Source organism: Podarcis raffonei, chromosome 2 (genome assembly GCF_027172205.1).
Source record: "Podarcis raffonei isolate rPodRaf1 chromosome 2, rPodRaf1.pri, whole genome shotgun sequence".
Classification (NCBI taxonomy): domain Eukaryota; kingdom Metazoa; phylum Chordata; class Lepidosauria; order Squamata; family Lacertidae; genus Podarcis; species Podarcis raffonei.
In genome coordinates, this window is record NC_070603.1 from 107,922,223 (window position 1) to 107,948,397 (window position 26,175).

General features: G+C 46.5%; 3 protein-coding genes across 3 annotated transcripts in view; 2 read left to right on the forward strand and 1 right to left on the reverse strand.

The window, feature by feature from the left end:
- The window catches only part of GABBR1 (gamma-aminobutyric acid type B receptor subunit 1), a 308,383-nt gene extending 302,792 nt beyond the window's left edge, over window positions 1-5,591 (forward strand). The window contains exon 25 of the transcript XR_008329165.1: window positions 5,581-5,591. The gene's annotated coding sequence lies outside the window, so the exon portion shown is untranslated. The remainder of the gene's footprint in view (window positions 1-5,580) is intronic.
- The window catches only part of LOC128408722 (zinc finger protein 271-like), a 30,334-nt gene continuing 7,155 nt past the window's right edge, over window positions 2,997-26,175 (reverse strand). Inside the window, exons 3-4 of the mRNA XM_053378746.1 lie at window positions 15,665-16,429; window positions 2,997-6,047 (exon numbers count right to left, since the gene is read on the reverse strand). Coding sequence (XP_053234721.1) covers window positions 4,998-6,047; window positions 15,665-16,429 — 1,815 coding nt within the window. The 3' untranslated portion in view covers window positions 2,997-4,997. The remainder of the gene's footprint in view (window positions 6,048-15,664; window positions 16,430-26,175) is intronic.
- LOC128408930 (zinc finger protein 239-like) lies at window positions 15,495-18,677 on the forward strand. The gene is made up of 2 exons (XM_053379006.1): window positions 15,495-16,520; window positions 18,593-18,677. Exon 1 carries the CDS (start codon window positions 15,512-15,514, stop codon window positions 16,493-16,495), a length of 984 nt encoding a protein of 327 aa, XP_053234981.1. The 5' UTR covers window positions 15,495-15,511; the 3' UTR covers window positions 16,496-16,520; window positions 18,593-18,677.

Consider the following 26,175-nt stretch of genomic DNA (forward strand, 5'->3'; position numbering starts at 1 on the left):
CTTTCTCTATTTCCTAGGAGTGACATAACTCCAGTGCTTAATTTTCCTTGTAGACCAGGGTCTCTCATTTCTTTAGGCTAGGAAGGTGAATGCGTTAAGCTATTGGTTTAAATGCACCTGTGACCTTATGTTTATGCTGCACCATATTATCCAGCTGATGATTAATTTCTTTGATGTTTTGTAATAAATGGGTGCTTCTCTTGGCTGCCCAAAGAAACCTTTGATGTGGTCTGAATCAACTGTTTAAACATTTTCTGAACAACCCTTAATATGAGTCCTGCATAAGTTTCTATCTCGTTTTTCAAGGACATGCGTGAAGGGCACGCACGCTCCTAGGATTATAGCGCAGGTTGGATCATTGATCTATTCAGTTCAGTACTGTATTGACAGAAACCTCTTCTGGCCCTAGCTAAAAATAAAAGAGATTAGACCCTTGTATTGACTACATGCAAAGCAGATGTTCTGCCCCTGAACTGCTGCAGTGATGGCCACCAAGATGGAATCTACGCACACTGTATAAAAAAACGCTGTGAAAATGCTTTTTAAAAAGAGGTTTTGAAAAAGACATTGAATTTTGCATAGCTCACTGTCGCCATCTAGCATCACATTTGTATACTGCACTTGACAACACATTTAAAACATTTTGTTTGCAGCTGTGTAGGTGAGTCCCAAGTTGCAGGACTTCAAGAAGGAGGAGAAAGAGAGAGAGAGAGAATTGGACAAGTCTATACATGGTTACTAGCCATGCCAAAGGTATCATATTAAGGTCCATAAATAGCAACACCCTAGAGGTCCTGGGCCCTAAGAAGTCAGATTAGCCTCAACCAGAGCCAGGGCGTTTTCAACACTGGCTCCGGCCTGGTGGAACGCTCTGTCTCATGAGACCAGGGCCCTGCAGGATCTGATTTTTTTCTGCAGGGCCTGTAAGACAAGTTGTTCCGCCTGGCCTTTGGCTTGGAATCAACTTGATCCCCTCCCCCTCTTTCCTTTTTCCTTTCTCTTTCTGTGATGGAACTCCTATTTGTGGACTTCCCTGGCTTTTTTCTAGCCCACGTAGGACCAGTCTGGATAGTGGGCCTTGGTGAAGATTTGACGTTTTCATTCCCAAAAAGTTTTTGATTTGAGTTTCTACTAAAATGAGGCTGCATTTTAATGTTGTATCTTAATCTTGTTTTAAAGTTGTATTTTAATCAATTGTTTTTCTCCCTGGTGTTAGCTGCCCTGAGCCTGGTCTTGGCTGGGGAGGGCGGGGTATAAATAAAACAACAACTTCTTCTTCTTCTTCTTCTTCTTCTTCTTCTTCTTCTTCTTCTTCTTCTTCTTCTTCTATGGCAGGTTGAGAGGAGTTCCCTACCAAGACAGACTTTGCTCATGTGCTCAAGACATCGATTCCATAAAACATATTTTGTTGAATTGTGCAAAATATCAGCAAGCCAGGGCTGAACTGATACTACCCTTGCTGGTACCTTTCCCGGGAAAATCAGAGGCTCACTATGTCAGGTTCCTACTGGAAGACCAGACAAAAACACACACACACACACACACAAAAACCCACAATCCAAACTGATAACATTCCTAAACCGTGTGAATGAGAACCATCACTTTAGAGAACCTGAACATGGATATTGTATATTTTGTTCTGCTTCAGAATGGAGTTTCATTAGCTCATTTTTTTCTAAAATAACGGGTGTAATAAAATATGTGCTTCAATCATTTTCATCAGTGCTCCACAGGAATTAGCAGTGGCAAAGTTTTTATCGGTGGTTGCAAGAACAAATGATCCCTATATTCTAAACAAAATGCTTGTTTAACCTGGAGGTAGGCTGTATGAATTGTGTATTGCTTTGTAATGATTTGTTGGGTCTCTGGACCGTAATAAAGATTGATGATGATGATGATGATGATCTCCAGGATCAGAGGCAGAAAAGCTTTGAATGCCAGCTGCTGGGGAGCAACAGCAAGAGGAGGCTACTGTGCTCATGCCCTGATTGTGGGCTTCCTGGAGGCTTCTGATTGGTCACTGCAGGAAACAGGATGTTGAGCTACTGGACTTTCAGGCTGATGGAGCAGGGCTCTTCTTATGGGTACTTCCTTTCCCACTTTCTCATAAACTGAAAAGCACAGCACAAACCTCCCACATCAAATCTGGCAACGTTTTGTAGGCTTCATCAAGATCCAGAAATTCTCATTCCCCCAGCCTTACTCAGAAGATTATTATGAGAATCAAAGCACAATATAAAGCACTGCATTTGTTTATTGAATGATCATACAGTTTATGGTTATTTGTGACCGTTGTAAATGTGGCAAGACTCACAGCTTGCACGGTTTTTTAAAACTCAAATCTTCCCAAAATAATGTAAGGAGTCCAGTCACATTTATCTCCCCACAAATGAAGGAGGGAGTCATAAAAACTGAAAGGGAAAATACACACACACACACACACACACACACAGAAAAACCCACAATCCAAACTGATAACATTCCTAAACCGTGTGAATGAGAACCATCACTTTAGAGAACCTGAACATGGATATTGTATATTTTGTTCTGCTTCAGAATGGAGTTTCATTAGCTCATTTTTTTCTAAAATAACGGGTGTAATAAAATATGTGCTTCAATCATTTTCATCAGTGCTCCACAGGAATGGAAACAGTTAAATGCTTTTGCACTAACTAGGGCTGCTGGTTTGTTTGTTCCATCCTTTAGCACCAGCATAGCAGGCAGAAGTTCATCAGGTGCGGCTTTTCCAGCATGGAGATGACACAAGCTTCATGTTTTGTCTGTGATGCATTTGTTAAAGGCACTGCAAAAATATCATAATCATATTACTTTGACAAACATCTCTTTAATTGTTCATCTTTCACTGCTCACAGTAAGATAAACCAACCAGTTCTCCACATAATATACTCTACATCCCCTAAGCCTCCGCAACTCCAACTGTCATGTCAACTGTATTTGCTTCTGTGAGGTCAGGGGAAGTTACTTCAGTGTAAGTGGCATACAGGGCCTTATCAATGCCAATGGATCAACAACAAGATGCAAAATGCCTGCCATTTCTGTCCTTCACCAAAGCTTTCTGCAAGTCGCTTTGTTTCCAAAACTGGTGTGGTGTAGTAGTTAAGAGCAGTAGTCTTGTAATCTGGTGAACCGGGTTCACTTCCCCGCTCCTCCACATGCAGCTGCTGGGTGACCTTGGGCCAGTCACACTTCTCTGAAGTCTCTCAGCCCCACTCACCTCACAGAGTGTTTGTTGTGGGGGAGGAAGGGAAAGGAGAATGTGAGCCGCTGTGAGACTCCTTAAAGGGAGTGAAAGGCGGGATATCAAATCCAAACTCTTCTTCTCTTCTTCTTCTTCTTCCAGGCAAAACTCAAGATGCTGATGATAGCATTTGCAGCCCTAAGTGGCTCAAGCCCCAAATGCCTTCTCCCCTACAGACTCTCCTGGGTGTTAAGACCAGCAGACAGAATCACAGAATTGTAGAGCTTCAAGGGATACCAAGGGCCATCTAGTCCAACCCCCTGCAATGCAGGAATCTCAACTAAAGCATCCCTGACAGATGGCCATCCAAGCTCTGGTTAAAAAACTCCAAGGAAGGAGAGTCCATGACCTCCTGAGGGAGACCGTTCCACTGTCAAACAGTTCTTAACTGTCAGAAAGTTCTTCCTGATGTTTAGTCCGAATCTCCTTTCTTGTAACTTACTCCCTAGAGAGGGAATTTAGAATTGCAACCCAAAGAAGGTGAGGTTAAAGAGGTCGGGCAGCTATACTGCTCCTGGATATAGCAAGCTGGTTTTTGATCTGGAAGAGGCGATCCAAAACTGTGGTTTGTGGACCACGAGTGATCCCCATGCTTCATTCAGGTGGTCTGCAGCATGTCAACATTAAACATTTGCTGTAATTTACAGCTGTATCTTTTTTTATTGCATCTCTTATTTCTAACATTGTATATTATTGCATTCAAATTGCAATTCGACAGAAGCAATGAAAATGCAATGAAAAACCATTCAGTGTTTAGCACAGCACAATTGCTACAACAGGCAGAAGAAAATCAGTAGATGGTCAACATAAACCTGAAGCAATTTTCAGGCAGTCGGCTAGGCAGTGTGGGGGCAGGTTTGGGAACCACTGATGTACAAAGAGCCATGTCCTTCAACTTCTGCCTTTGCTTGTTGTGTAGAGTTTGGCAAATCCTCCCTTCTTAGCCTCGACCGGAAAAGGGGCTTGCGAGTAACAGTCAGAGCATTTGCACCAGGGATTGTGCAGAGCCAGTGTGGTGTAGTGGTTAAGAGCGGCAGTCTTGTAATCTGGTGAACCGGGTTCGCGTCTTTGCTCCTCCACATGCAGCTGCTGGGTGACCTTGGGCTAGTCACACTTCTCTGAATTCTCTCAGCCTCACTCACCTCACAGAGTGCTTGTTGTGAGGAAGGAAGGGAAAGGAGATTGTTAGCCGCTTGGAGACTCCTTCGGGTAGTGATAAAACGGGATATCAAATCCAAACTCTTCTTCAAACCCAACTTATCATGTGAAACGGTGCGATCTAGGTGCATTTGAATACCCCAGAGGAAGGAAGACTAGAGTTCACATCATGAGAGTGTCCATTTCAAGTTCACCTCTTAGGAATAAGCAAGACATTCCACGAATTCCCGGGAAGACCATTAAGAGCATCTCACGCCTTACAGTCTAAGAGGAAAAGTTATAAGCCGGCAGGTCCGCAAGCACAGCTTTTCTGTAACGGATGCAGGGATACAGTTGCCCCAAAAACTCTTCTTCTGAATGCAACAACAATTAGATTAACCATATTCATCAAACAAGGTTAACAGCAACAGCACATCAAGTTCTGGGGAAATCCTGGATTCCTTTAGAGACATCCATGGTGCAGGATGGTACAACAAAGGCTACAGCAATAGATAGGAAAATGTCCACCAGCTAGACTTTCTCCTTGCCAAATGCCAGTGATGACAATGAGCCTAACTTTCCATTTCGGAACGGAAGACTTTTATTTGATAAGCACCTGCCTGGCGTTCCTTTGCCCCGTGTGAATTTTCTGGTGCCTTGTAAGATGCGAATTCCGATTGAAGCTCTTCCCACATTCGTGACACTCGTAAGGTTTTTCTCCCGTGTGGATTCTCTGGTGTTTCGTTAGACAGGAGCTCTGGCGGAAGCTCTTCCCGCACTCCAGGCAGGTGTACGGCTTCTCACCTGTGTGGATTCTCTGGTGCAGAATGAAGTCTGAGATCCCCCGATAGTTCTTCCCGCACACGGCGCACAGATAAGGTTTCTCCCCCGTGTGGATTCTCTTGTGGACGACCAAGTGAGAGCTCTGCGTGAAACACTCGCCGCACTCCCGGCAAATGTACGGCTTTTCCGCCGTGTGGATCCTCTGGTGCCTGATCAGGTGCGAGCTGACAAGAAAGCTCTTCTCACAGAAGGAGCACTCGTAAGGTTTCTCCCCCGTGTGAATCCGCTGGTGAGCCACAAGGTTGGAGCTGACGCTGAAGCCTTTCCCACACACGGGGCATTTGTAGGGCTTCTCGCCCGTGTGGATTCTCTGATGTGCGATAAGGGTCGAGCTCTGCGAGAAGCTTTTCCCGCACTCGGGGCAGGTGTAAGGCTTCTCCCCCGCGTGGATCCTCCGGTGTTTCACGAGGGCAGAGCCGTCGCTGAAGCATTTCAGACACACACGGCAGACGTAGGGTTTTTCCCCGGTGTGGGTCCTTCGGTGCCTTATGAGAGGGGAGCACCGCTTGAAACATTTCCCGCAGTCGGGGCAGTTGTAGGATTTTGCCGGCTGGGGGACCTTTTTCTTCTTCACTGCTCTCTTGCTGAGATCAAGGGCCGTTTCCTCACGATGGGAGGACTTGCGCTTCCTCTTCTTTGGCGGGCACACCAGCGGCAATTCAGGATTGCACTGAATCGCGCAGCCTTCCTCTCGATCCAGGCCTTGGGAAACATTGGCGCCTGGTTTTTCCGGCAAAGCATCTTGCAGAATCTTCTGCTCGGTTCTCTCCTGGAGAGATGTCTGTGCCTCGCTCTCGCTCAGCATTTTTCACCTGCTGGGAAAGAACAGATCCCCACGTCTGAGATTTTACTCCAAATCACTTGTCCTTCATCCATTTCAGGCCCATGACATACCTTTGACCAGGGGCATCGTTTTAGAGGGTGACCCAGGGAGCCTGAAAGTCCCGGAGGGTCTTTTGCTCCAGACCCCAAAACTACTGCCCATCTTCCTTTTAACTTTTGTTTACAAGGTGTTCAGAACCACCAGAAAACACAGTGCTATTAAGCACCATTATCAGTTGTCCAGAGGTATCTATGCTTCTCTTGGTATGCCCCGCAGAGGACCTTAAGGTCCACAAATGACAACATTTTGGAGGTCCCAGGTCGCAAGTGGTTAGATTGGTCTCAACTAGGGCCAGGGCCTTTTCGGTACTGGCCCCGACTTGGGCGGAATGCTCTGTCACAAGAGACTAGGGCCCTGCAGGACTTGAAATCTTTCTGCAGGGCCTGCAAGACAGAGCTGTTCCACCTGGCCTTTGGCCTGGACTCAGTTTCCCTCCCCTTATGGTCTTGATTTATCAGCTACTTTTAAAATGAGGCTGCATTTTAAGTTGTATTTTAAATTGGTTTGTTGTTTTTTCCTTTTTCCCCTATTATGTTTTTACTGTGCTTTTATTGGTGTTAGCTGTCCTGAGCCCAGCTCTGGCTGGGGAGGGTGGGGTATAAATTATTATAAGCATACAATATACATTTTCCACCCATTTCTGCCATGTGCTGTACCCCGAGTCCTTTTAGTGCCTAGAAATTCAACATGCTAAACAGAACCCCAGCTATGGCTATGCCCTGCCTCCACAGTCAGAGACAGTAATGGTTCTGAATTTGAAATAGCAGGAATTTGAAATAGCTCTTCTGCTCAGGTCCTCCTTTGCAGGGTCCACAAAGGTGTATGTCTGGCCAGAGTGAACACAGGAAGCTGGACTAGACGGGCGACTGGCTCTCTTCTTATGTTAACTCAGCTGTTTGTTTTTAACCCAGTAAGTGTACAGGTTCCCTCTTTTCTTACTCTCCCTATTAATTCTAAGGACATAGTTACAGTGCAGTCATATTAGTTGCACAGCCAATCCAGGTTTTCCATAAGCAAATGCTACAAAATTGAGGCTGGGCGAGAGTGGAGATGGAAATCTCTTGCAGGATTTTTATAATCTTCTAAATCGTACTGTGTCGTCAATATGCACGGTGCTTCACAAAGCACTAGCAAATAAGATCTCTGCCTGTAGGAGCCCACAATTTGAAATCCAACCTAGAGGAGACAGCAGAGGTAAAGGGAGGGAGGAGTTATAAACCGGGAAAATAGTGGCACAATGGGTCAGTGAGTCTGGCTGTTAACCAGAAGGCTGCTGGCTGCTGGGTCAGCTGTGGGCAAAAGATCCCTGCATTTCAGGGGGTTCGTCTAGATGACCCTTGGGGTCCCTTCCAACTCTACAATGCTAGGATTCTAGGCCTTCGTTTGTGTCATGCATATTTAGGCTCAGGCATGGGGAAAGCCAAGTTCAAACCCCCAGCTCCGTTGCAAAGCCCAGTGGGAGACCTTGAGGCAGTCACGCTGTCTCAACCTAAGCCACCTCACAGGGTTGCTGTTGCAGATAAAACAAGGAGAGAACATAAAGTCACCTTATGCCAGGACAACTGTGACTTTAAGGAGGAATGGGAGCTTTTTACAGTTTATCTAAAAAGACAACAAAAGGAATTGGACTCCTTGGCAGGCTTTGAATAAACATACACAAACTTACTGGTTGGTAACATGGCAGATAGATAATGTAAGGATCTGTATAATTTTTATAACATGCAGAGAATAATATGTGCTGAGAAATCAGAGAGAGGAGTGAGGGAAGTCTCTTGGGGGGGAGGGTTTGAAGAGGGGTGGGGAAAAGGGTGGAAAATAATGAATATGATATGTTTTGATAATTTGTTATGTGGAAATTATTAATATAAATAAATAAAGTCATGCTGAATGAGACCGTCTAGCTCCATAAAGCTCATTAGCGTCTACTCTGACCTGCAGTGACTCTCCAGAGTTCCAGACCTTCCTGCAGATGTCAGTGGCTGAACCTGGCTGGGAACCTTCTACCTGAAAAGCAGGTGTCCTGCCCACTGAGTGACAGCCCTTTCTCACATAGAGCTCCTTGGAAGAAAGGGAGGCTAGAAATGTGACAGACAAGAGAAGTGTCCCAATATCTCAGCTGGGATGGCTCAGCCAGATAGCTCAGTTGGCCAGAGTCTGGTGCTGATAGCGCCAAGGTTGCAGGTTCAATCCCCGTATGGGACAGCTGCATATTGCAGGGGGTTGGACTAGATGATCCTCGGGTCCCTTCCAACTCTATGGCTTTTCTCACACTGCCAGGAAGGCAAGCTGCACCTGGCCAAACTCCTTTTCCTTCTCTACATCTGTTCACCCTACAGAATGATCCTTAGTGCGGCTGACGGAATGGCTGGGTGGGGATCTCTAGGTGGAAAGAGAGAAGGGGGCTCGTGCGCCTTTAACAGCAGCGCGGAAAAGGCAATTGCAGCAGCTGTAGCAATGTCATCTGCTGACATTCCCTTCGCTACACAACTATTAAAGGTGCAGGAGCCCCTTTCCTGCGTCTCCTCGCCCCCGAGGTCCCTGCCCTGAAGCGACCTACTCGCACCCATGGACTGGCACCCACCGTCCGATTCCTCCTTTGTCCATTCATTCCCCACAAGTGGTGCAGCGAGCGGTCTGGGGACATCTGATGCTGCAAGGAGTACGGGAGCGAGCGGCGGAGATGCTCGATCCCTTGACTGGAAGACGAGACCCCCCCACCCCACCCGGCTGCCTCCCTCCCTCCCCCTCTCCTCGAGTGCCGGGAGATGCCCGCCCCGCCGCACCCCCCACCCCCTCAGGAGTGCAAAAGAAGAAGAAAAGCGCTTTCCCCTTGCCTTGGGTCGGGGTGGGACCCTCGCCAAGTCTCCCTCTTCTCCTGCCGCATTTACCGCGGACGTCGCTCCAGCTGCTCAGGGGTTAAAGAGCCGCAGATCCCCCCCGCGGGGATGTGGGAGGAAGGAGGGGAGAGAGCCAGTTTCCCGATCTCCCTCGGGCTCTGGTAAAGCCAGGGATGGAGGGTGGGAGGAGCAGACGAGGAACCAAGGGGTCGTTTTTTGGAAGGAAAGGGGTCTTGTTTTGCGCCCTCTCGAAAAGCGGCCCCAGCGCCGGCTGAGCGCACCCGACCGTGCGCCTTTGCGCGCAAACCTCCCCAGCAGCGCCTCGGGAGCCCGGCGGCCTCGATCCGCTCCTCGCCCCCTCTCTCGCCCCCGCGTCGTCCGCTCCCGCAGCGGCTCCTCCCACTCGGGCGCTGGGCTCCAGCCCCTTCCTGCCGGCTGTCCATTCCCGATTGCAACCCGGCCAAGCTCCGAGCCGGGAGAAAGAGGAGGAGGAGGAGGAGGAGGAGGAAGACAGCTTGGCGCGCGCCCCGAAGACGGCGCACCAACTTTGGACGCACGTGCGCCTTTAAGAAAACCAAACCCGCTGCCCCCCACCCCCCGCCTGCATTAATGCACAAAGCCAGGATCTCTGCCTCCCACCCCAGGCAAATGACGCAGGGAGCCGTGTAGGAACAGCTTTCTACGTTGGGGTAATTTTCTCTCTCTGTGTGAGAGAGAGAGTCCGGCTCGGCAAGAAAGTTGCAGCCGCATGAGTGCCTTTTGGTCATTCAGTCAGATCTCTGGACATGAACAGAGGCTGATAGACAAGCATTATTTGTGGGGATGTGTGTGCTCTGTGATTCTTGGTAATATTAATGTCCCGTCTCTTCCCCCAGACTGGGTTAACACGGATAAAATACAAACAGCTAAAAAGCAATTAGAATCGTAGAGTTGGGAGGGACCCCAAGGGTCATTTAGTCCAACCTCCTGCAATGCAGGAATCTCAACTGGAGCATCCATGACAGTTGATGATGATGATGATGATGATGATGATGATGATGATGATTTGTACCCCATCCATCTGGCTGGGTTTCCCCACTCTGGGTGGCTTCCAGCAAAAATTAAAAATTCATCAAAATGTCACACATTAAAAACTTCCCTGATGTCTTCTAAATGTCAGGTAGTTGTTTTTCTCTTTGACATCTGGTGGGAGGGTGTTCCACAGGGTGGGTGCCACTACCAAGAAGGCCCTCTGCCTGGTTCCCTGTAGCTTTGCTTCTCGCAGTGAGGGAACTGCCAGAAGGCCCTCACTGAGCCCTTTACCTGAAGCCTTTGCTCCGAGGAAGGAGAGTCCACCACCTCCAGAGGGAAACCGTTCTACTGTCAACCCAGAAAGTTATTCTATAATGTTTAGCCATAATCTCCCTTCTTGTAAACTCAAATAGAATTAAACTCTAACAGAATTAAAGCAACTCTGTGGAAATGCAAAGAATGAAAACAGTGTGGTTTTTCCTTTAAAAGCTGTCAGTTCCCAAAGGCCTGTTGGAACAAGGCAGTCTGCGCCTGCCAGTGGAAGAACAAAGAGGGAACCAGTCTAGTTTCTTGAGGGAAGGAGTTCCAAAGCCTGGGAGCAGCCACCGAGAAGGCTCTGTCCTGCATCCCCGCACCCAGTGTGTCTGTGAGGGTGCTGGGCCTCCCCTCCCTGCAGATTTCAGAGACTGGGCAGCTTTGAATGGGAGAATATGGAATATCATGCAGCCTGGGCCTGCCCTATGCCTTCTAGCCTTGGATTTCCTGTTATGGAGCAAGGAGTTGGGCTAGAGGTTGTACAAGACCTAGTGTATCTGAAGAAGTGTGCATGCACACAAAAGCTCATACCAATAACAAACTAAAATAATTGGTCTCTAAGGGACTACTGGAAGGATTTTTATTTGTTTTGTTTTGTTTTGTTTAGACCCACCTCCAGTTTGATAATGTGTGGTGTCTGTTCTTTGGGGGCAAGAGTTTCCATATCTCAGAATATAGGCTTTCTTTCTTTCTTTCTTTCTTTCTTTCTTTCTTTCTTTCTTTCTTTCTTAACTGCCCTCCAAGCAAATGTATCCAAGGGGCGTGCACAAAAAACAAGAACAATAAAATAAATTGGTAGAGAAAGCTGTGACAGCTCAGTCAGTAGAGCATGAGACACTTAATCTCAGGGTCGTGGGTTCGAGATGCACATTGGACAAAAGATTCATTGCAAAATGTTGAGACTAAATGACCCTCTTGGTCCCTTCCAATTTTACAATTCTGTGATTCAGTGATGGGGGGGAGGGAATATGTGCAAGGGTTGCTCCTCCCCTATGTCCCAGTCAGGATGTTAAGATCTGCATAAGGGATTTCCCCCTGGGTATATGGGTGTACATTCTTATATATGGCTAGTGAAGTTTTTCCTGGCATGAGAGAAAGTGATGCGAGAGGGGACTTCACTTGTTTGATGTTGCAGCCCTGCGCCCACTTACCTGGTAGTAAGCCCCACTGAACTTGGTGGGACTTACTTCTGAGTAGACATACATGGGATTGCACTGTACATCCTGCATATCTTAAATATTTCAGGGGGGGGCTAATTTTAACAGGTGACAACTCCTAACCTATTGCAGGTACCATTAAACAGGCACCTCTAGCTCCATAAAGCCCTCTGTCGAGTCTCCCTAGTTTTTCATCTGCCCCCCCCAAAAATGGGTTTCTTCTTACTCTCACCCTTCTTTTTTAATTTTTTTTTCATGCTCCTGTGTAAAAGTAAAAAATGGAAATCTCCCACCCTGCTTAAAATCTTGATTTATTTTATTTTATTTTTTAAAACCTTGCATTTTATCCTCTGCACACACACACACTGAGAGGGGGCTTTTCTCCAGGGGTCTGAACCCCCACCCCACCCCCATCAACAAGCTATCCATTATGCTTTGCGCTCTTTCGTTTCTCTTTCATTTCTGTCACTTTACTTTAAGAAATTTCTGCAGAACTGACCCAGCTTATGGAAAAGCCTTCCGCCACCTGCTAGCACACAACCCCACCCTAGAAGGTCTATAAAACCCACCCCATCCCACTTTTAGGTCTCTTCTAGAAGACCCTGACCTAGAAGAGAAGGCAACAAAAAACAGTAGTGCCTACAGAGGAAAAAATCTGACTTAGGTGAGTGAGATATTATTACCTGCTCCTTATTCGAGAGCCTCTGAAAGGAAGTGCTGTTTTCTAACTTTGCCTATTGTTGCTGATACTCTGTTTCCGATTAATTGTTCCTTCTGCACGTTTCCCTAAGGAACCAAATGGCAAACTGGGAGCTTTTCTGCTTCCTTTAAACCGTTGTGAATATTGTGTTTCAACTGTTGTGACCTGTGAAGGACAGGTGATAAAAAAGAGTAGCTTATATTAAGGCTTTCTCCTCTGTGTTCTGTGTCCCATGGCTGCTTCATTCTGAAGGCACTGCAATATGGGGTTCCCACCCCCCCCTCTGTTCCTGCACTCTGCGTTTTTATCATAAAGACCTTGACTTTTCTGCCTTAGGAATGCAGGAAGTTCTTTTCCACTGAGTCAGATCCCTGGTCCATCTGCAGCTCATTGTGGCCCATGGTAGCAGCTCCTATCCAGGATTTCAGACAGGGCTCTCTCCCTTAGTCCTACTTGGAGTTGCTGGGAGTTGAAACTGGAATAGTCTGCATGTGAAAAAAAAACACAGATGCCGTCCAGTGAATTATGGCCCATCCCTTTGAAACAGGGGAGGGTAACTTTTTTTGAAGGTTGGGGCAGTATTAGCAGAAGGAGAAGCAATAGTGAGGTACATATGGAGAAGGAAACCCCTTTTCTCTTTCTCTCCTTATCCATTCATTATTTGTAACACACACCCAAAGCTCATTCCCCTGCATGCTAAATACCCCCATATGCTCTCACGTAAGTGTGACCATCTTCATTCATAATTTCATTTGTTCTTCTTCCAAACCGCCTCTTTATTCAGCTTGCAAACTGATTTGTTTGCACAACGTTTGTGGAGAGGTTTGATAGCTTGCTTTCTGGAGCATTTTCCTATTACTTTCCCTATTGCAAAAAAAAGTTCAGTTTTGAAAGGCAGCGGCTTGGTTGCACAAGAGCGCCAAATTAGCTTCAGTTGCCAGTCATCCAAGGTTAGTCTTAAAGGGCTAGCGGCCTCCCACATGACAAAGTGACTGCTCTCTGCTCCTCACTTGCCCCCTGCTCAGGTGGGGAGAGCAACACAGTCTGCTCATCAGCAGAGAAGCGCTAGTAGTAGATGGGGTTTGGGGGTGCTTGGGGCAAAGTGAGTATTTCCCATTCTGGTTCAAAGGGGCTCCTGTGCTTTTAGCAGCTTGGCCTCCATAGCAGAAATGCTTCCTGCAATCCACAGAGAGGGAGGGTGTTGTTATGCTTTGATCCTGCTTGCAGATTTTCCTTAGGCATCTGGTTGGCTGATTTGAGAAAAGGATGCTGGAATAGATGAGCCACAGGCCTGATCGAGCAGGGATCTTAAGTTATTGGGAAACATGCAAAGTGCTTGTTTCCAACAGACAATGCCTTGCCCCCAACTCTAGTTAAATGGGGAGCCTAGATAAAAGGGGAAGGCATGTATGGGTTGGCATGTGCACTTTTAGGAACTGGAGCCCAGGGAGTTCATGGAAATAGATCTATTGGCTTCTTAAAGAGCTTCTCTTGCCCATTGTTTCTAATAAACCCCACAATATTGTTGGAGAGAGAGGTTTGGGAGATTCGGAATTAGCACAATGGTGATTGCTCCAAGCACATTAAAACTTGTTTAGATTTTTATCAGCCTCACCCACCTTGAAACAAACATTCCCCACAAAAATACTTAGGCTAGAATAAATCACAGACCCTCGACTTTGGAAATAAGTGACGATTTTACTCAGAGTTCTACAAGTTACAGCAAACAAGTATCCACGCATTGGCAGTAAAATAAAGAAGGTTCCAAATGACTTGGAAAGAACTTGGTTCCATTACAAAATGATCATGCAGTCTTTGCGTTAACGAAGATGCAGGCTGTAAAAATATTTTCTAGAGTTTTCATTCACTTCAGCTTCACTGAAGAAGAGCAGAGAGCAAGAAAGGTGGTTGCAGGGGAGAAAGGCTGCTGGGAGCCTGCTAAGCTACACCCACTGGCACCTTGAGCTCAGGACTCAGGTTAACTTTTCCAGGAATGCAAGTGAGAGTCAGTCATTGTATATTACAACCAATATTTCTCATTTGCCAGGTGGTTATTTTGCTTGCTCCTAATCTGCATGTATAGCTCACTGGGAGCACTTCTTTCTCCAAAGGTTTAGCTGAAGAGGAGAGGTCATTCCACATATGCATGGAATCATTCTGTTTAAGGTTGCAAAGGAAGCTTGCCTTATACAGAATCAATTGAGAGTTGTCTACACTGTCCGGCAGGTGCCTCTCCAGGGTTTTGGTTAGGGGGCATTCTCAGCCCTATCAGGAGATGCTGGAGATTCCTTCCTCTCCCAGGTTCCTTGAAGACTGAAGCTGACCGTCTTTCAATACATGTGCCTCTACCAATTACCAAATGGGGAGGAACCAAGGAGCTGAAACTTTTCCTTCATTGATCCGTGTTAGAGAAGGCTTCACCTGATGGATTTCTGTCTATTGCGAAGCTCCACTAGGGGAAGAAGGTCGTGCCTGCGATTTCCTCTTCTGTTCTCTGGTTCTGGAATTGCATGCAGATTCTCTCTTCCTGTTTATCCACCCCCATTGTTCAGCCCGGACACTGTTGTCCAGCACCAAGGGCCTGCTGATGGTTGGCTCACTGCAAGAAGTGAAGTTACAGGGAACCAGGCAAAGGGCCTTCTTGGTAGTAGCACCCGTCCCGTGGAACATCCTCCCATCAGATGTCAAGAAGATGAGTAACTATATAACCTTTAGAAGACATCTGAAGGCAGTCCTGTACAGGGAAGTTTTTAAAAAATGTTTTATTACGTTTTTATATGCAACCGCATCAGATGGGAAGGGTACAAATAAACGGTTGTTGCTGCTGTTATTTATTAATTTTTCACAAAGGAAAAAAGGGAGGAAGCTTTGCAAATGTTAACATAAACCAGGTTACTATTTCAATTGTTTTGTTCCTCTGGGTATAGAATAGAACAGAATAGAATTTATTATTTATACCCTGCCCATCTGGCTGGGTTTCCCCAGCCACTCTGGGAGGCTCCAAACAAAGTTTTAAAATACAGTGGTCTGTTAAACATTAAAAGCTCTCTAAACAGGGCTGCCTTCAGATGTCTTCTAAAAGTCTGGTGGTTGTTCTTCTCTTTAACCTCTGGTGGGAGGGCGTTACACAGGCCGGGTGCTACTACCGAGAAGTCCCTCTGCCTGGTTCCCTGTAACTTGGTTTATAGCAGTAAGGGAACCGCCAGAAGGCCCTTGGCGTTGGACCCCAGCGTCCGGCCAGAACGATGGGGGTGGAGATGCTCCTTCAGGTATACTCGACCGAGGCTGTATAGGACAGTATATAAATTCTAATAATAATAATAATAATAATAACAGACTTCCCATCCTTCCCTATAATTTCAGTGAACAATGGAGCCCCCTAGCAACGAAGCCAGAGGGCAGCCCAGCATCAAGGCAGAGACGGAGGCCGCCATTCTTTCCACAGCCCAGCCAGCCCAGAAAAGCTACCAGTGCCTGGAATGTGGCAAGAGCTTCCGCCGAGGCCCGAGCCTCTTGACTCACCAGAGAATCCACACGGGCGAGAGGCCCTTCCAGTGCCTGAACTGCGGGAAGCGCTTCACTCAGCAGTCGAGCCTCACCATTCACCTGAGAATCCACACAGGGGAGACCCCTTACCACTGCCCTCAGTGCGGGAGGTGCTTCCGCCAGAGTTCGAACCTCCTCAAACACCAGCAGCTCCACGCCGGGCTGAGGCCCCACCTGTGCTCGGAGTGCGGGAAATGCTTTGCCCAGCGCTCCAACCTCCTCATTCACCAGAGAATCCACACCGGCGAGATGCCTTTCCTGTGCTCCGAGTGCGGCCAAACCTTCAGGCAGCACCGCAGCCTGCTCATCCACCAGCGGAGCCACCAGGCCGGCGGCGCGGCCTGGGGCTACGAGTGCCCCGAGTGCGGGAAGAGCTTTGCGCAGAGCTCCGACCTGGTGAAGCACCTGCGAGTCCACACCGGGGAGATGCCCTACAGCTGCCTCCACTGCGGGAAGAACTTCCGGTACGTCTCGAACCTCAACAGGCACCGAAGGACGCACACCGGGGAAAAGCCTCACGCCTGCCGTCAGTGTGGCGAGTGCTTCAGCCACCTGTCCAGCCGCAACACGCACGAGAGGACCCACACCGGTGAGAGGCCGTACGGCTGCGCCGAGTGCAGCAAGAAGTTCATTTCCAGCTCCAAGCTGGCCCGGCACCGGAGGATCCATTCCAAGAAGCCGCCTTTCCTCTGCAACGAGTGCAACAAAGGCTTCTTCCACCGTCCCGCCCTCAAGAGACATCTGCACCTCCACAAACCAGGTGGTCCGAAAGGAAAGGGGAGTAACGGAACAAGGAGACTTTGCTAGGCCGAGCTAAATGCCCCCAACCCAGGTAACTTGGTGTGTGTGTGTGTGTGTATTTACACCACAAGCAGGGTTTTTTTTTTTTCAGTGGGAACTCACCGGAACTCAGTTCCAGCCCCTTTCAGGTGGGCATCATAATAATAATAGCAGTAGTAATAATAATACAGTGGTACCTCAGGTTACAGACGCTTCAGGTTACAGACGCTTCAGGTTACAGACGCTTCAGGTTACAGACTCCGCTAACCCAGAAATAGTGCTTCAGGTTAAGAACTTTGCTTCAGGATAAGAACAGAAATTGTGCTTCAGTGGCGCGGCAGCAGCGGGAGGCCCCATTAGCTAAAGTGGTCTTCAGGTTAAGAACGGACCTACGGAACGAATTAAGTACTTAACTAGAGGTACCACTGTAATAATTAATAAATTATACCCCGCCAATCTGACTGGGTTTCCCCAGCCACTCTGGGCGGCTCCCAACAAAATATTAAAAACATCAAACTTTAAAAACTTCCCTAAACAGGGCTGCCTTCAGATGTCTTCTAAAAGTCAGATACAGTGGTACCTTGGGTTAAGTACTTAATTCGTTCCGGAGGTCTGTTCTTAACCTGAAACTGTTCTTAACCTGAAGCACCACTTTAGCTAATATGGCCTCCCACTGCCGCCGCACCGCTGGAGCACGATTTCTGTTCTCATCCTGAAGCAAAGTTCTTAACCCAAGGTACTATTTCTGGGTTAGCGGAGTATGTAGCCTGAAGCATCTGTAACCTGAAGCATATGTAACCCGATGTACCACTGTAGTTGTTTATTTCCTTGACATCTGAGGGGTGGGCGTTCCACAGGGCGGGTGCCACCACTGAGAAGGCCCTGTAATCTCACTTCTCGCAGGGAGGGAACCGCCAGAAAGCCCTCGGTGCTGAACAATGGGGGGTGGAGACGCTCCTTCAGGTATACAGGCCGAGGCCATTTAGGGCTTTAAAGGTCAACATCAGCACCCTGAATTGTGCTCAGAAACATACTGGGAGCCAGTGTAGCTTAATGCTTCCTTGATAGAAAGGATGTGATCCAGAGGGTGGGTTTGCATGAGATTTGCCCAAACTTCTTTTTCTCATTTGTCACGTGTACCAGCCGGCTCTGCATTAGCAAGAACAAAAGCTACAGGAGCATTGCCATTGTTGGTGATGTTGAGAATAGTTGCTTGGAAGCCCAACTTTTTGTTCTACTTGACTTGGCAACTTTCCCACCTGATTATTATCAGTCGGGCCCCAAACCCATAATCTGTATTGCAGGTCACTACCCAAAGTTGGTGTGGGGAAGTTCTCTAACGTGCACAGCTCTTAAAGGGGTAGGGCCATTGACTGTTTTTCACCATTATAACTGAATGGCTCTGTTGTCGTTTAGTCGTGTCTGACTCTTCGTGACCCCATGGACCAGAGCACACCAGGCACTCCTGTCTTCCACTTTTTGAACCAATCAGTTGTTCCATATCCAGTTCTAACTGTAGCTTCTTGTTCCACATAGAGATTTCTCAGGAGACAGATGAGGTGATCAGGCACTCCCATTTCTTTAAGAACTCGCCATAGTTTGCTTTTGCATAGTCAAGGCTTTTGCATAGTCAATGAAGCAGAAGTCGATGTCTTTCTGGAACTCTCTAGCTTTCTCCATAATCCAGCGCATGTTTGCAATTTGGTCTCTGGTTCCTCTGCCTCTTCTAAATCCAGCTTGCACTTCTGGGAGTTCTTGGTCCACATACTGCTTGAGCCTTCCTTGTAGAATTTTAATCATATGGCTCTTCCTCTAGTTTAAAGAGGTACCCAGTGTGGCACCCTGTTGAAATGTTGTTGGGCTACATCACCCCTGATCACTGGCCACAATCATTGGCCACAGCTGGGGTTGATGGGAGTCGTAGTCCACATTTCAACACCATGTTGGCTGCTCCTGCTCTGGTCTGTCCTTGGCATCGGTACTGGGTTGGTTTTGTAAACAGAAGTTCCACCATCTTCATGGGTTGCTTGTGAAGTCCTGGAGGCATCTAAGCTGCTGTTCCAAAATGGAATGCTCAGCTAGAAAGATCCCGCTATGCAATTGTTGCTCTTCATCTCTCAACAGAGTCTCTGAAGAATTGTCAGAGAGAGTCTTTGTGGAGACCCTGAAGCTGTTCTGGATTCTGCAGGTCTTCAGAGTCCCACTTGCAGTTTCTTTCAGCACTTGCTCGCTTGCAAAATAAACACACACCTGCCTCCTCCAGGTAGGAACTTGATGAGTTATTGAGGTCTATCCAGAATCCCTTTTTCAAGTTAATTCTTGGCATGTACTATTGCTGAGGGTGATTGGATGCAAAGGAGCTTCAAAGAGTTGGTGAATCAGGAATGGAAGCTTATCATGCAGGGCTGAGAAGCACCACCTACTAAAATTTGTTTCTCCTGTCCAACAGGCAAAAATACAGACGTTCACTCCTCCTTTAATGCTGCTTGCCCTGTGGTTGTTTGAACTGACTTGGGCAAGTTGTAGTTGAATAAAGGGGACTATGGCATGGCTATAATCACTTGGTCTCAATGCCTCCCATGTAAGTGGGATGCATTTTGGTGGCATTAACTTTCTGGTAATGTGTTTAGGATGTGGAACACATGTTTTCTACAACCTGTATAAGGAAGACTAGCAAGAACAAATTCTGGAGAGAGGTAATAGGATCTCCGTCTCTGTCTCACAGGCACCCACTGCTGACTCCCTTGTCTCTGTATGAGCTTTCTCACTACAATAAATGTTGAGTGGCACAAAGCGCTGTTTGCTTCCTTCTTGGTTAGCGGGTGTACACCAGTGCGGTGTAGTGGTTAAGAGCAATAGACTCGTAATCTGGTGAACCAGGTTCGCTTCCCCGCTCCTCCACCTGCGGCTGCTGGGTGACCTTGGGCCAGTCACACTTCTCTGAAGTCTCTCAGCCCCACTCACCTCACAGAGTGTTTGTTGTGGGGGAGGAAGGGAAAGGAGAATGTGAGCCGCTTTCAGACTCTTTCGGGTAGTGATAAAGCGGGATATCAAATCCAAACTCTTCTTCTTTTTCTTCTTCGAAATGCAAGAGCTGTTTGACAGTGGACTCCCTCAGGATGTTGCGGACTCTCCTTCCTGGGAGGATTTCAAAGCAAAAGTTGAATGGCCATCTGTCTTGCATGATTGAGTTGAGATTCCTGCATTGCAGGGGGTTGGACTAGATGACATTTGGGGTCCCTTCCAGCTGTAAAATTCTACGACTGGACAAGGTAATGTAGGAAAGGAACCCAAAGGGTCATCGAATCCAACCCCCTGCAATGCAGGAATCTCAACTAAAGCAAAGACAAATCTTTATTAATTTATTCATTTCTACAAATTAGGGTGGTAACTCTCTCCTGCCTTCTCCCCCCCGGCCCCATTTTTTTTTAAACAATACAATCCAGAGTGAAACGTGGACGATAACGAAGCTCCTGCAAAAGTGAGAAGGGACAATGGTGACAGATTTTTTAAAAACAATATATTAGTCCAGGTGGGGCGAAAGATCCGCACGTGCTAATTTTTTTGCCTATCGTGCAATCTGTTAAGGGTGCCGGAGATCGAATGCCCACAGATCTCCAAGATCCCCAGCAGCACTTTTACCTTCCTTTACTCACCCGCAGGATCCCCGCCAGCTGTAACGCGGGGAAACCGGAAAGACCCGCAAGTTGTGCACAGAACACAGCAGCTACTGGCGTGTCTGTCACCCGAGCATGCTCAGTAGATTCGCGGAAGCCGTGCTGAAGCTTCCGCCCTCACTTGGGCAACCAGGACGCTGCTTCCTGGCGTCCGCACAATTAACCCTCCGACCGCTGGGCCGAAATAGGAATAGATGAGCTTCGAGCTATGTGATCACGTCATATTTATTGCATTCGTATTTAATTAGCCCGATCAACTCTAGAGTATTAGCGGTACACGCGAATCAAAGACTTTATATGCACTGGGGATATCACGAGATTTAAAATAATGGGGTTCATCTTCTAGTCAGTTTCCCAAACCCCAAAATAGGTCAAAATCATAGATTTTGGTTTCAGCATACCTAACCTGTACTAAAGGGAAAAAATGGTTCCGAACGTAAGCCGCTTTGAGAGCATTTCTGGCTTTAGAGAGGGGTACAAATACCCTATATAAATATTTTTTTCTATAAAATGTCCATATTACTCAATTTTCCAGAAATACATTTGTAGTTATGTACTTGCTGCCTGAAAATCTGGAGAGCTGCTGCCAATCCGTGTTGACAGTACTGAGGTCGACGGACCAATGGTCTGCCTCTCTATAGGACAGCTTCCGACGTGGAAGGGGCACGACTCTTTCCAGCGTGCGTGAGGCGCTTGCTCCGGTTCAGTACAAGCCCTTCCTCTTGGGAAAAGAGGAAACCGAAGCTCCCCTTTGCAGTGGATCCATATCTATCTTCGAGGGAAGGGCTTCTACTGCATGGATCAGGTCTCTCAGCAGATTGCTACAATGCACTCTGCACGGGTCCGTCTTTGAGGACCCATTTGGAAACTTAAATCTGTTCAGAATATGGTCTGCTACCCTGAGAGCTCAGTTAAGCGGGGGGGGGGCTCACAGTTTCAGGAATGTAACCCCTATATTGTACCATCTCCGTCATTTCTGGGTCCAGTGCAAGATATGCTTTTGACTTTCACAATGCAGTTCTCCCGAGTTTTTGCTTTGTGTAGAGTTAGAATGACTCTTAGGTTAAACGTGTGTAATCAACGAAAATCTGCGCTTATTCCCTTATGGGGGACACAAGAGCCCTTATAGAGTCCTTTGCAGGTTCTGCATCGGTTGGAGAAAATAACAGAGGCCAACCAGAGAATACTGAGAAGCAAAGCAGCTAGTAAGCCTGATCTTTATTGAACAGTTGCAACAGGGTGCCCCCTTCACAGGCAGGAGAAGGAGGAGGACCCTGAACAAAGGTGTGCCCGCCCTTATATAGACATTTTAAATTGCCCGCCCTGGAGTCCCCAGAAACATCATGCCTACATCACAGAAGGGGTGTAGCTCAAGACCACCCCCCAGACACATCATGCCTACATCACAGAAGGGACGGTCTACAACAGAAATTTGAGTGCATTGTTTATCTCCTGTCTGGCAGGTTACCTATTAATGCTTACTTGATTGGATACCCTGGGGAGCCTGGCCAGTCTTTTGTTCCTGAGCCAGGTCACAGGCTCACCCTATTCATAAACAGATATACCCTCAAGACAGGTTTTGTGAATGAAAAAACAATGGGGAGGCTTTTCCATTTTCCTTTGACCTTTCAGAGAAAACATTTGGTTTTCTCTGCCTCAGACATGTGGCCCATACACTTATGTACGTTTTTGCCTGGCACATCCATGAACATTTATTATTTATTTATATATATATATATATATATATATATATATATATATATATATATATAGGACCTTTTTTTTTTTTATTTCACGTGCATAGGATTGCAGCCTAAAGTCCTAAATGACCTAAGATTGAGGGTATCATGATCTTTATCCTTGTCCCATATGAGCCTCCTTGACTGCTGAGGTTGTCACTGTACATCAGAGGTACAGTGGGACAGGACCTTCTCTGTTCAGGCCTGTTCTCCTTCTGCAAAGCAGTAAAGCCATATTGATACTTGTGTCATTCAAGCTGTATGCTTTTAGGATGCCTTTTGATTACTGTATTATGATTTGGCCAGTGTGGTGTAGTGGTTAAGAGCGGTAGTCTCGTAATCTGGTGAACCGGGTTTGCGTCTCCGCTCCTCCACATGCAGCTGCTGGGTGACCTTGGGCCAGTCACACTTCTTTGAAGTCTCTCAGCCCCACTCACCTCACAGAGTGTTTGTTGTGGGGGAGGAAGGGAAAGGAGAATGTTAGCTGCTTGGAGACTCCTTAAAGGGAGTGAAAGGCGGGATATCAAATCCAAACTCTTCTTCTTCTTCTGGTTGACTATACAGTTTCAGGCACAGCTGATTGAAAGGGCCTTAAGACTGATGATTTTCTCTTGGCTGCGTTCATTATTATTCTGTTGTTTTTGTTCTTACTGCTTTATTTGTATATAATTTTTATTAAATTCTCTGTTTTACAATTTAAAATAATAATTTAAAGCACCCTAAAATATCAGTGACTCCCCTTCTTCTCTTTCCATGGTTCATTTCACATATAATAAATTCCTGCATATTTTACATAAACTAAACCATTCAGTATTCCATTATTACATCCATCAAAACTTGAATTTATCTTAATGCTGCCAACGTTTTCAAGTGTACTGCTTTTTAAGACGGGGTTTAACTTGGGGGTTGTTTTATCTCGTGAAATATTATTTTGGCGCCGTAACTTGTTAAGAGACCTGACTTCCTTGGAAGTTTGGCAGGGTAGAAGTGTTCAAAATCCAATACAAATAATTTTGCTGCATTTTGTTGCTGTAATGTATTGTTGCTACTGTTCTTATATTGTTTTGGGGTTTGTTTAAGTAAGCTGCCTATTTTAAATGGACTGGTGGCAAGAAAAACGTCAAAATTTATTATGTATAAAGCGAGTGGCGCTGTGGGTTAAACCACAGAGCCCAGGACTTGCTGATCAGAAGGTCGGCGGTTCCAATCCCCGTGACGGGGTGAGCTCCCATTGCTCAGTCCCAGCTCCTGCCAACCTAGCAGTTCGAAAGCACATCAAAGTGCAAGTAGATAAATAGGTACCGCTCCGGCGGGAAGGTAAACGGCGTTTCCGTGCGCTGCTCTGGTTCGCCAGAAGCGGCTTAGTCATTCTGGCCACATGACCCGGAAGCTGTACACCGGCTCCCTCGGCCAATAAAGTGAGATGAGCGCCGCAACCCCAGAGTCGGCCACGACTGGACCTAATGGTCAGGGGTCCCTTTACCTTACCTAATACACACCAGGCACTGTGTGGGTATAAAATGTGCAGCTCTGTGGTGATAAGTACACACCCCAAAAGTAACAGAACAAAAAGAGAAGAGAGGATGGTTTGGGAGAGAACTTTGGACAACCTTGACGAGACTGAAATCCACCAGGGGCAATGATGGCCACTAATTTGGATTAAAAGAGGATTAGACACTCACTTTAAAAGAGGATTAGACACTCACATCCTACTAGTGGGCATCTGCCTGGCCTATGAGAACAAGATGGTGAACTAGATGGGCATTTGGCCTGATTCAGCAGGCCCTTCTTATGTTCTTAGGTAAATAATAATAATAATAATAATAATAATAATAATAATAATAAAGCACATAGCTGGCTAGTTCTGTTTGCTGCCAGAGCAAGGAAGCTGTGTTTGCCACGCTGTACACCAACAGAAAATAAAATGATGGACCAAACAGTCAAGGGTACTACTATTTAGAGGCAAATATTTATTTAGAGGGGAAAAGGGGGCTTAAATTCACACACCCTGATTTAACACACCCACACCCACACACCCCTCAACCTATTTAAAGGCAGGCTGGCAGACAAACAGTTAAGAGCATTGGTAGGCAAACTAAGGCCTGGTGGCCAGATCTGGCCCAATCGCCTTCTCCATCTGGCCCGCAGATGGTCCCGTGTTTTTACAGGAGTAGAATGTGTCCTTTTATTTCAAATGCATCTCTGGGTTATTTGTGGGGCATAGGAGTTCATTAAAAAAAAATTTCTTTCAAAATATAGTCCGGCCCCCCACAAGGTCTGAGGGACAGTGGACCGGCCCCCTGATGAAGTAGTTTGCTGACCCCTGGTTAAGAGTGTAACCAGCACTTTTTTGTTAGCTTAAACGTGGTTTCTGGAGTCTGCTTGGATCTCAGAAGGTAATTCAGATTATAATCCTGTGCCTCCTTACCCAGGAGTAAGACCACCGAATGTGACTGCTTTTGTAGGACTGTTCTGCCAGTCACGCTGATGCACTTATATAAGCACACAACTGATCACTCGAGAACAGGCTTCCTTTTATGAGCGGGGAGGGTGTGTGTGTGTGGCCTTTTTAAGCGTAAGAAAGAACAAGTCCATGTGATTTAAATCCACAGAACCCTTCGGGTCATATATGAATTTTGTGCACTTGAGATGTGGAACTAGGGAAGGGTACTGAAATCAGTTCTGTTCTCCAATAAATATGTGCCTAACTATCAGTCTGGACACGGGTGGCGCTGTGGTCTAAACCACTGAGCCTTGGGCTTGCCAATCAGAAGGTCGGCGGTTCGAATCCCTGCGATGAGGTGAGCTTCCGTTGCTCAGTCTCAGCTCCTGCCAACCTAGCAGTTCGAAAGCACATCAAAGTGCAAGTAGATAAACAGGTACCGCTGCGGCGGGAAGGTAAACGGCGTTTCCGTGCTCTGCTCTGGTTCGCCAGAAGCAGCTTAGTCATGCTGGCCACGTGACCTGGAAGCTGTCTGTGGACAAACGCCGGCTCCCTTGGCCTATAGAGCGAGATGAGCGTGCAACCCCAGAGTCGTTCGCTACTGGACCTAACAGTCAGGGGTACCTTTACCTTTACTTATCAGTCTGCAGCAACTCAAATCAGGGGGATGCTAATGTAAGGATGGGGAATCTGCAGCCTTCCCTTTATGTTGGACTACAACTCCCATCATCCTTGATCACTGGCCACACTAACTGGGCTGATGAAAGTTGGGAGCCCAATGTCTGAAGGACCATGGATTCTCCATCCTTCCAGCTTATCCATGGAACCAAATTATCGGCGTAGTAGCAGTATTGTATGAGAAAGCGCCAACTCTCTTCCCTCTTAGGTTCGGACTGATGTTGCCAAGTAACAGACGAGACACCGGGAATGCATTTTAACAAACTTTATTGACTATCGTAAGAAACCGGAATACAATAAATTCAAATTGAAAAGCCCAAGTCTACAGGGATAATAGATGAAGAAATAATACAAGGAGAAGAACAGCAGACAGAGAGATGTAACAAAACAGATCAATAAACAAATTAAAAAGAGAAAGCTCAAAGGGAGAGTTAATCCAGACAGAAGAATATTTTTCCAAAATTAACTCCTTTCAATTCAGCTGGCCAAGATGAAGAGAGAGTACATTTCTGTTCAAGCTAACACTATCTGGGTCCTTCTAAATATAGAGAGAGAGAAAAGCCTTACCTTGTTCACAGGTATCTCAGTCCTTGCTAGCAATGCCTTTGAGGGTCTGTCCTTCAGTAATGGATGGTGGTCTTCAGGTAACAAAGATCAGAACTTTGCCCCCATGTAACCACAACTAGCTAATCCAGATTTCCAAGCTAACAGCGTTTTCTCCTTCCTTTCCTTAACCTGTGCACAATCTCTGGTCTTGCATTTTGCACTCGGCTTTGGCCAACTGATCTTAACCTCTGTTATGTTTCTTAAATGATACAGGATTATAACAGGCAAGTTTACAATATTGAAGACAGTTGGCTGCTGCCAACAACTCCACTTTTGGTGGGAGTGTGGCATAGGGTAAACAAACCCAAAATCTGGCAGATTATTTGAAAGTGATTTTTTTTTTCTGATTTAGTTCCACATCAGTTTCAACTATGAGTGATTGAGGCCAACTCTTTTTTGCACACCTAGTTCAACATGGGATTTTTTTTTTTAAGTATCCACATTATAAATGCTGATTTGTATATGCAATGGAGTTATTAGTATCACAATATTTATTTATTGTACCGTAATCTTAATACTAGATGGTTAACCATACAGCCTACCTCGAAAAACCCACATCAACAG

What these genes read in the sequence shown, in the direction of transcription:
- LOC128408930 (XM_053379006.1), top strand. Translation starts at nt 15,512, where the DNA reads ATGGAGCCCCCTAGCAACGAAGCCAGAGGGCAGCCCAGCATCAAGGCA.